Here is a 10,986-nt window from a genome sequence, read left to right as displayed (position 1 = left end):
GTTCATATTACTTTCCCATGACTTAATCCCATTAGAAATTTAAAAAACAAAATTATATCCATCACAGATGAATCATAATATCATACTATCGTAACCATAGTTTCAAAACTTGCCCGAGACCAAGACGTATTGCCCAGAGTGGTCTCGGTATCGCCCAGCAACGAGATAGACGAACAAATCAATGTATCAGACGAGATTTAAAACCCACATTCATTTTTCTCATTGTTGAACAAGACGTCTCAAACGTATCGGAAAACTTGTCCAAGACGACTCGATCTCGTTCACAGATGAGACGAGACGTCAAAACAAGTTTGAAAACCATAATCATAACAGACACATCACATTTTCTTTAGTGATTAAGAGTTCTTTTGGACACTTACAAGAGTAATTTTATTTATTTATTTATTTGAAAGTTAAAAAATTTGCTTAAATTAATTTTAAAGAATTACTTTTTTTAGTAAAAAAATCTTAACTTTTAAAAAAACAAAAGAAAACTACTTTCTTCCACAATTACTTTCTACTTTCTATCCAAACACAGCCCAAAGGACCTACAACATGTCTACCCTTCTACTAAGAAGAAATGCAACATTTTATTTTGATCGGTTGAAAAGATGTGACATTGTATATCATAATTAGAAAAATGTGTCACAGAATAATTACAAGTAGTTACGCAAACAAATTATACCCAAAGATGGAAATGTAGAATAAACATATACAAGTGTCATAAACAAATAAAAGCCAAATTGATCGAAAACAACAGTCAAACATACCCGAACGATGAGTTAAAGTAGAGAGACTTCTATGATGGGCTCTTGTATTCTGCTAAAGGACCTTGACTTGATTCAATGATGAATTGTTTGGTACACACCCGATGCCTACGCTCTCTTGCATAGACTACCCAGAATATCAAAGAGAGCATCACAGCGGATGAAACCAACACCAACCCGACATAGGTCCACTTACTATATCGCTGCAGCCCAGGACAATAATCCTTACTGATGTCTGAGAATGTTTTCCGCACAAATGTACAATCTTCTAGTTGGACTAAGAATGGACCGTAACGATACAACCCATAGCTCACATTCACTGCCGCTGTCATCTGGTTGTAGAAGTCCGGGGTGAGTCGTCCCTCCGTGGTACAAATCCCAGACGATGAAACTTTACATACGTAATTCTGCCAGACCTGCATGAAACATGGGTAAAGTATTTAGGTTTTATCATTGTTTACTCGTATAAATGTTGCGGGTTTTCTTTTAATTTACCTGTGTTGCATTGGTTAAGTCCACTTCAGTAGATACACATTGCCGATCGGTCATGTCAGAATGAAATGGGTTGCAGAGGATAGGCACCAATGAACCAGATTGGTTATAATAAAGAGGAGTTAAGTTGGGAGGGAAGTCAACGTTAGAGACGTTGGTGATGACTTGGTTCACAACATTCACTAGTTGGGAGGTAACTTCTTTGGTTCGTAACAAGGTCTCGTTGGCGGTTGCATTATCCACACATGGGAGTATATCATCGAGTGCTGTGTGAGCTGTGGGGTGTTCGACCCATTGATCCATTGCAACGCATGTGTCTCCAACCACACTGAAATATGATGGAAAATGGGTTAGTTATTTCAGTTATGAGCATAATATTAACAATAATGAGTAATTCCTTTGATCAGTGCATCCTCTTTGTGCGTATGGAGTGTGGAATTGTGTGATTAGCACTGGCCGAACACACTTAAAGAACTCAATATGCACAAAGAAACTCCATTCAATGAGAATTCCTATAGAAAAAAAAAAAATAGAATCAAAACCCAAGTTCTTACAACAAGAAGTTGATAAAGGTTTTCCGAGCTAATACTTCAATAAATTTTAAGACCATCACAGAAGGGCTGATAGTTATACAATCAAATTTCCAATGCCTCTGTATTTTATATCGTATTTATTTTCCCTTGTCATCTTTAAATTGCTCGGAATCATGAGATTCTCTAACACTACTTGTTCAAGACTTAAACCAATTTTAGTCAATATGGGTAGCTAACCCCCAACTGATGCACTGATGAATCATAGACGCGGGCTCATATGACATTTAGGACATAAGTATGAGGTGTCAAAGTATTTTTGAAAACCCAACAAGCAATTTTTCATGTACAATATTATGATAAACAGAATGATATGTTCTTCTATAAGTTAATAAAATCATGACAGACAAGTCGCAGTTAATAACAAGGCATTGAAACTTAATCAATCCTATTTTAAAGTGAAAAATTGAGGATTTGCTGCACCGGATTAACTTGCCTACTATTAAAAATTAGAAATATATCTCCATGTATAAACTGGACTTGTATAATCCTTCACAATTTTTCAATCATGTGTAACAATCCAGTACCACGAGGCTAGAAAGATTGATCAATTTTTTTTTGCATACTAGCAGTGCCGATGTGGATCAGTTCATCCCCAGTAAGCACTAACACCCATCAGTAGTACTTCTCAAACAAATCTATCAAACCAGAGAGGCAACTTATTTATGAAGGTGTAAACTGGCCTAGTTGGTAAAGTCTATGGGTGACGATACCATAGACCTGGCTTCAATTTCCACCATCACCGAGTCACTGATCTCATTAAAAACAGAAATACCAATAATAATAAAAAAAGAACTTAGTTCCCAAAAAAATATCCAATGTTGTGCCCATAAGTACCAAAAGTATGCACCATTACAAGTTTTCGATGTCAGAGTATACTTGTAAGTGTCAAGAGTAGTTTGCAAGATGCCGCTTGTGATGTACCTAATAACATAGTGAATGGTGGCAGACTGTTCTTTTAAAGAATACAAACATATCTTAGTGTTTGGGATGATAGAGTGCACAATTTTCCTATAGCCATCCTATAAAGTATAAGAATAATGATGAATGTATGCGGTCTTGGAACACGGTTGGGTACGCAGCTGACGTGGCAAGGGCACAGAACTGCACATCTTTTTCCTGTGAATCCCGATGAAAATGATCTATGGTTCTGTGCCCTTGCCACGTCAACCACGTGCATTCATCATGACTCAAAGTATAAACTTCTGTTTCCAAACAATTTGCAACCAAAATCATGAATAGTCACATTAACAATTAATATATCATCTGATCATGAGTCTTTCCCAACGAATTTGCTAACTGGCTAGTACTCAAATTTTCCTCACTCAACAAAGAGACCTCTTAGATTTTTATCAGAATTTTATAAAGAGAATGATTACTTCAGCTTCTTCCATAGAGAACATGCCCAGCCACCTCACTTGCATCCACAAAGTGGCTACCAAATTATACAGATATTAATAATGAAAGATATGCTGAATTCTAGTCAGATTGCACTCACAAGTTGGTATGAAATTTCATAACAAACAGCAGAGAGACTGTTTTATAGCTGAAACTTGAGCTAAAAAATTACCAAATACACTATTTTAACTTTAACTACCATAAACGTAACATGCCAATCATTCAATGGCATTTACAAAATTGCATTTCAAATGAATAACCAAGAGGATGGCCCAGGAGTGTTTATGACTGTGCACTAAGGGAATAATCAAGCCAATAAGATTAATGCTCTCCATTATTATATGAAAGGGAATAGGTAAAAATGAATGTTAAGGAAAAACTAACTTTGAGAGCAAAGCAGAATGCTCATGGGCAGAGTATAAGGTATTCAACGGGGATGGGATAGTTGAAAGCTAAACTCAGTTATGACTTGGGTTAAGTAATATTTTGATGGGTTTAGCCTTAACCAAGATATAAAAGGTAAATCTATATAATAAAACAAAACTATAGGCCCACTGTTTGCTACAGTTATGGGAGGACAAACGTCCCATTCACCACTTTGTGTAGGCACCACTTCATTTCCTCTTCACTCCTTCAACTTTATCATATTTCCTCTAACAACTATTTTTCCTTTTTTACTGCGTTAGCCCCAAATTGTTTTTAATAATACCCCTCTAATTTTATTAGTTTTTCTTTTTTACCCCCAAAGAGAATGCTCATACTGTAGGCACGGGTGAACTCTAGTTATCTATGTAATAAAACACAACTGTAGGGCCCACTTTGCTATAATTTTGTGGGTGATAAACGTCCCATCCAGTTACAACTTTTTTTGTAAATAAAGGAAAATTACAATAGACAAAAAAGATGGTCGAGAAGACCAAACCAAGAGAAAGAAAAAGAGAACTAGGACTCCATTAAATTACAAACTCTATTGCCCCTTTAACTTTACAATTTTGTGGGGTCCACCCCTCTAACTTTACTAGCTTTCCTCTTTTATCCCTTTAACCCATTTTATTGTCTTTCCTCATCTACCCCTTTCTTAAAGATATCTCTCCAACTTTTTTTTTTTTTTTTCTTTTTTACTCCTTGACCTCAAAAAATTTAATAATACCCCTGAAGCTCTTTTAATTTTCCATTTTTACCTCCCTTAACCTTAAAGAGGATGCTCGTGCCTACGGCACAAGCAAGCGAACTCTAGTATGATTATATTATGGAAGGATCCATGGCATGGGATGGAAGGTTTGTTGTAATGTTCTAATCTTTAAAGAATTTCAAATTCAGTTTTTAATAAATATACTAAGAAATAGTATTGTTGTTTATGGAAAATTGACTATTATTGCTGGGTTTTCTCCATCACTAGAAAGACTTTCGCAATAACCTGAACCAAGACTAACAAGAAGGACGATTAGCTAGTTTTTGTTACAGATGTAAAATGATTCCACCCATCACACTTGCATTGATTCAAGTGCTTTCATTAATTATTATTTAATTATTTTGATTTGTGGCATGGAAAACAAGCCACATTAATTACAAAATGGTGAGGTCAAGGGCTGATTTCAAAAAGAAAAAAATTGATGATATTTTTGAAATGTTAACCAAAGTACTTGGACACATTTCACAGTTATATCTATGGACTCGCAAATGTTCTTACAAGAGTTGGAATAGTGTTTAACTTGCTTCAAGTAAGGGACTCAAATGGAAGAGTGCGGAAACATTTGTTGCAAACCATTTTTAATAAAGTTTTTAAGAAAGTGGAAGCAGGAACAAGACTTGGAGCAAGAGAAACACCCCATGAGTAGAAGGTTCCTGCAACTAAGGTTTTTAATAACTTTTATTGAATAAGCATCCTAATACTTGTTTACCTTCTTAAAATAAATAGACAGAGCCTTCGACAAATACAAGGCTTACAAAGCCACGGTAAAAAACTTCCACAAATCAAAGATTAAGACACTTGGATATGGCATAGTATTAAATTTCGACATTTCCACTAAATGTACCCAAATATTTCCATTTCAAGAAGCCTTGACACGAAATTTATCCGACATATTCTTTTCGTATATATTTCAAACAAAATTCTTCTATTAGAAAAATAATCAATTTTAATGTACAAAATCCAAGATTTTGGTGGCAATATTCCAATAAACAGTCAATTCTGATTGAAATACTCATTTAAAAAAAAAAAGCTATATTAGAAGGTACCTCCCATTAGTAGAATCTTTATAGGCCCACCAGACCTTCATCTGTGCTTGATCAGGTGCCACGTACTTAATTAGATAGCATTATAAAGGGAAGTATTTATATTTATGTATAAGGCCTTGCTTAGTATGCCTGCAAAGCGTAAAATTCACTATGATTTTCACTACAAAACAATGTGGTCCTTTTCATTTTATTTTTATTTTTTTTTGTGGATGACAAAGTTTTGCTTGTTACTTAAGGAAATTCGTGAAGGAGTGATTTGTGGTCAACAGAAGGCAACCAAGCACTAGAAAAAAAAAATTGTGGTCATTTTCTCAACAACCTGATGTCACCATTTTTTGTTTTACATCGATTTGCAGTTGTTGAACATAGAGAACAAGTATAAACCAGCTCTTAGTCCTTTGACTCTAGCTTAAAGCTGATAGAAGATTAAGGCAATGATATTGATTAACTCTACCCGCCAAGAAAATTGGCAATTTTACACATGTTATGCACTTCACAAGGCTTGAAATTGCCTATGTAGTAAGAAAGTAGGGCATATATAAAGGTAATTTCCAATATACCTTGAAGATATGATAAACTGTGAGTTACATAATGGGAGGTACCTTACCAAGCTTGAGATACAACAATGCAACTCGGAACTCATATTTTTCAGATGTCAAAGTAGATAAAACAAGCTATTTGCCTTGAAGGCAAAGCCATCTTTAGAAGTTAAATTACAAGCATGTATAACTCACTCCTAAAAGGAATCTGAATTTCACAGCCCTCTAATCCGTAGGAAAGGAAGTTGAACAGCTTCAATTTGAATTGGTAGATGTACCAAAGTTAATCAAATTGAATTACTAAATGCATATGAGAAAAATTATAACAGGAAATCCAAAAGGGTATCTCTAAAGTAAAATCGTTTGAGGGGTGCAATCATTGATGGTAGTGTTGATCATGCAATATACGAAATTCATTGAGAATTTGATGTTCATAACCACATGGATCTACGACCTAAAAGCCTCTCATTTGTTTTTTATTCTTAGTTTTTTTTTTTTTTTTCAATCACAAAAGTTAAACCCATTGGAGTTTATGTATACAATTTATTGAAAATTCATTGATAATTCCCATTCATCATTTATAATTTTCAATTAGCCATTATAAATTTTACAAGACAAAAAATTATAGGAAAAATAAATATGAAATGTGTAAAAACAGAGAATGATTTGGTATATCAAAAAAATATGTTGGAATTTAATACCATGTCATTTGGCTATGTTGTATTTCATGTTGTTATAAGACTGCTAAACATTACAATTCATAAGTTTTGGGTTAGTAAGATTTTAAGTGGCTATTTTCAGGGAATAGTTATATAATATGTGAGATCAGGGTACTCTTCTTTTGACCTCTAACAAAATGTATGATGTACATTTTGAAATTGGCAAAATTGAATTTACATCACAACTATTCTACGTAGGGAATGAGAGCATGGAAAAGTAGAATGATTTGGTATATCATGAAAATATGTCGGAATTAATACCATGTCATTTGGATGTGGTGTTTTTATTTTTATTTTTTGATAGGCGAAGATAGAGAAATATTAATTTAAACAAAACAAACACGACTCCTCACTAAGATTACAGACTCTATCCCATCCTACAATAAAGTCCTCAAAGAATATTCCTCTAAATTCTTTGAAGACTTTAGACCAAAAGGAAAAAAAAAAAAAACCCTAGAACAGAAGTGATAATATCTTGAGTAGGAAGCTCCTAATCCTCAAACAGAGGTCGGATATGTTGTATCTCATGGTGTTAAGGTTGGCAAGCATTATAAGTTATAAGTTTTGGGTTAGTAAGATTGTAAATGGTTAATTTAGGGGAATAGTTATAAAATATGTGAGATCAGAGAAATCTTCTTTTGATCTCTAACAATACCTAGGAAATACATTTTGTAACTGGCAAAGGTGAATTTATATCACAACTATTTCTACATAGAGGATAAGAGAACGAAAAGTGGATAGCTGAATGACTAGAAGAGAAGAAGAGAAACAAGAACAAGCTCATAGTAGTCATTTTGTTTGTAGATTCATTGTCGCATAGAGGTCCTAGACATGGCAAGGCAAGAACAGATATAGATTTTACACTTGAAATTGAAGTATCCCATAACATATGATACACATTTTAAAGAACCCAAGAAACATAGCATTTTCATCAAACCTCTCTCAATTCACAACAGTTAAAGGAATCTAAAAGGGATCCCAGAAATTTTAAGCCGCAATTATTTCCTAAGAAAATTAGAAGGCGAACTGACTGTTCAGTCAACTGTACAAACCAACCTTCTTAACTGGAAAAACATAACTCGTAAAAATGATAATAGACCAACGATGATCAGCTGATACAAGCATAGGCTGCAATTACTATTCTAATATGGAATAAAGCAAACCCTAATTATGCCAGGAAAATGAGATAAAAATTTAGATGGATTAATTAAGAGACTTACTTATGAAGAAGGAGAAATATGCCACATAAGATAAATGTGACTGCGACAAGAATCCACCCAATTATCACCAAGCTGCAACCATTGTAATAAAACAAGCATTTGATGAGAAAAAAACATACCAAAAGACAATACTTGGAAGAACAAACAACCAGAAAAATTGTGGGAAATATAACTGAAAGTCCACAATAGTATCCGACTCACAAGTACACGAGAAATTGCATGCCGAAAATGGAAAATACTGCATAGAAACACAATAATGGCATGAAAAGTGAGGCAAAAGGATCACGTGTTTCAGCAAGTTATATAGCACTTAATATGCTTACGGAATCCAAGAAATGCCAAGAGGAGCATGACAGCAGCAACTATGATAAGAATGAGTCTCCTGCATGAACAAAATCACATCAAATTGAATAAGAAAAAAAAATTGAATTGGAGCATTCTTTGAAGGACATCAAGTAAATCATAGGGGCTGTTATTTACATGCTGTCCAAGAAATTTTGTATCTTGTCCGAATTATCCCCCGTGTGATCGGAAAGTGTGGTAGCAGAAGAATTCAGCTTTGTTTGAATTTGGTCAATCTTTGTTTGGATGTCAGAAGGTAAAAATATTTTGTCGACTCCAACCCGCTTAGCTGAGGCAAGATAATCTGATACATTCCTAAGATTATCAACTGTGACATTTGCTTGCTTAACAACGTAATCCAAAGTATCTGATGTACTTCCATGAAATTTCCCTTGTCCGGTGTACAAAACAACGGATCCAACACTGAAACGGATGAATGAAACAATGTGATGTAATGTGGGGTCACCAAAAGGCATAAAATTAACAAGAAAAGACACAATAGAGAAGGGTAACTTACATTGCTGAAATGGTGAAGAGTGTGAGAAAAATAAGGGAAAGGGCGTAAGCTGTTCGAGAATAGCCGTAAGGCTGGTGACGACAACAGCAATAGCAGCAACAAATGAGAAATAGGGATAGCCCGAAGGCCAGGAACCAGACTGCAGCTATTACAAAGAGGGGTACAGCAGTATAACCTACAGACTGCATTCAGAATAAAGGAACAAGTAGCTAAGTCAAAAATAAACAAACAAACAAACAAACATGGAACAAAGAATTGATTCAGGATTCCTGAAACACCAATATATTTGAAATAGGCACAAAACCAGTTGAGAGCATCATCATTTCAATATAAGGACAAATCAAAGCCTATTAAAAAAAATAAGAAAATTCATGGCAAATCAATAACTTGGGTTTTGAAAAATTTACTGCCCATTAAAGATAAGCAAAATCTAGAAGAGAGAATCATTCCTTATCAGACAAAATCACATCCTATGAAAAATAACCAAAACCAAAAATCATCAAATAAAAACAAGGCACAACCCAGATGAATAAACTGATTCAGTATTCAGAAAACTCAAAAGCCATCAAGTATAAGCAAAACCCATATGAGATAATGGCTTCAAGATTGCAAAAAAATTAAAGCCCATTAATAAAAACAAATAAACAAACAAAACCCAGATGAAATAATTGAAACAGGATTCCAGAAACTCAAAGCCCAAAAAATGAAGGGAAAAAAAAAATCCCAAATGAAATAATAGATTCAGGATTCCAGGAACTCACAGCCCAGTAATGTGGCTCACTGATATTCCATCCACCAGTATACCTCTTATTCCCATTCAGAGGATCTTTCCTGTGGGTTCTCTTAGCAGCTAATATAAGAGATGATGAGTTGTCTGCAGGATCCCCTTCTTTTCTCTCAAGAAAAGACCCACTCAACAACCCAACATATTCCTCCTCCCCATAAATGATACCTGCTTGGAAGAAAAAACAAACATTTTCAGAGCCAAATAGTTTTTCGTTAAAAGCAACAACAATGTACAATTGGGGAAGAAGAAAAAAAAAAAAAAAAAACTAAGATGAAGGAGAAAGGTACCTTGTGTGGGTAGAGATTGAAGATGGTGAAGGTGAGAAACTCCATGAGAGATGGAGAAGGAGAAGAAGAATGAAAATATGAGGAGAAATATTGGTAGAAGGAGACATGCATGTGATGTAAAACAAACCATAATGCTTCTTCTCTGTCTCTTTCTGTTAGTTTCTCAATTTCTGTTTTTAGGAGAAAGTTTTTAAATGAATTTGTGCGATAGAGATATTTATTTAGAGAGAAAAAAAAAAGATGATTTTTGTGGTAATTGGAAATTGGGAAGTTGAGGAGGATCCCTTCTTTTTCCAATTTACAGTTTCGAAAAAAACGAAAGATGGTTCATGTGCCACCTCTTGCTTTCGCTCTCCATTTCAAACTTTTTGTTACGAAACTGCCCTCACAATCTCAAAGGACAAGGAAAAGATTATTACTCCCAAAATGTCCAAAACTCAAAAAAAAAATTCCAAACCAAAGTGCTAATGGACAACTGAATTTAGATGCATATTTAAAAATAAGGGTTAAAATAAATTCAAAATAACTCACAAGATAATAAGCCCAAAGTAGTCCATAATCTAAAAGTTACATAGTAAAAGATGAACACAATCTGTAAAGAAATAAAACAAGATAGGATAAAATTAGCATTAGTTTGATAGATCAAGGCACAAGCATTGCACAATGTTCTAAAGGTGAGAAACATCCCTACTATTTTGTAAGTTGATGTTGTTAGCAAGGGCGAAGTTAGGATTTTTTTTGTAGTGAGGGCAAATTATGGTAAATTGTATAATTGAAGAACTTGAAAATGAATAATTTTAATAAGAAATTCAGAGGTTTTTTTGTTAGAAGTTGAAGAAAATGATATTTAAGTCATTTCTAATCAGTATATGAAAAGCCCGTCAAGAGGCAATGTCATCAACAAAAAATTGAGAGAAGAGGGGGGGGGGGGGAATTAGAGGGAGGTGAATGTGTGGGGGCAAATGGGGAGAGAGGGAACAAATGGGGCATGTAATTAGTTGAAAATATAGGGGTGTCTCAAAGTTCTGTGGGGGCAATCGCCCTCATCAACTCCTTAGTAGCTCTACCCCTGGTTGTTAGGATGTCGACG

General features: G+C 34.6%; 1 protein-coding gene across 1 annotated transcript; it reads right to left on the bottom strand.

Moving 5' to 3' along the window:
• Positions 1 to 603: 603 nt before the first annotated feature.
• Positions 604 to 10,208, bottom strand: LOC147389218 (uncharacterized). Its single transcript, XM_086418128.1, has 9 exons — positions 9,897 to 10,208; positions 9,584 to 9,774; positions 8,823 to 9,004; positions 8,444 to 8,728; positions 8,287 to 8,345; positions 8,165 to 8,201; positions 7,964 to 8,035; positions 1,263 to 1,587; positions 604 to 1,183 (listed from the first exon to the last, which is right to left on the bottom strand). Exons 1-9 carry the CDS (start codon positions 10,024 to 10,026, stop codon positions 800 to 802), a joined length of 1,665 nt encoding a protein of 554 aa, XP_086274254.1. The 5' UTR covers positions 10,027 to 10,208; the 3' UTR covers positions 604 to 799.
• Between the last annotated feature and the right edge of the window lie 778 nt (positions 10,209 to 10,986).

This window comes from Akebia trifoliata, chromosome 12 (assembly GCF_017979445.1).
Source record: "Akebia trifoliata isolate Shusen 1 chromosome 12, ASM1797944v1, whole genome shotgun sequence".
NCBI classification, from domain to species: Eukaryota; Viridiplantae; Streptophyta; class Magnoliopsida; order Ranunculales; family Lardizabalaceae; genus Akebia; species Akebia trifoliata.
The sequence above is the reverse complement of the archived record's forward strand: the minus strand, read 5'-3'. Positions and strand labels throughout refer to the sequence as shown.

Coding starts and splice junctions, on each gene's coding strand:
- LOC147389218 (XM_086418128.1), bottom strand. CDS start 10,026: ATGGTTTGTTTTACATCACATGCATGTCTCCTTCTACCAATATTTCTC. Junction 8,036..8,164: donor ATGCAATTTCTCGTGTACTT/GTGAGTCGGATA, acceptor CAATGGTTGCAG/CTTGGTGATAATTGGGTGGA. Junction 1,588..7,963: donor ATATTTCTCCTTCTTCATAA/GTAAGTCTCTTA, acceptor ATCATATTTCAG/TGTGGTTGGAGACACATGCG.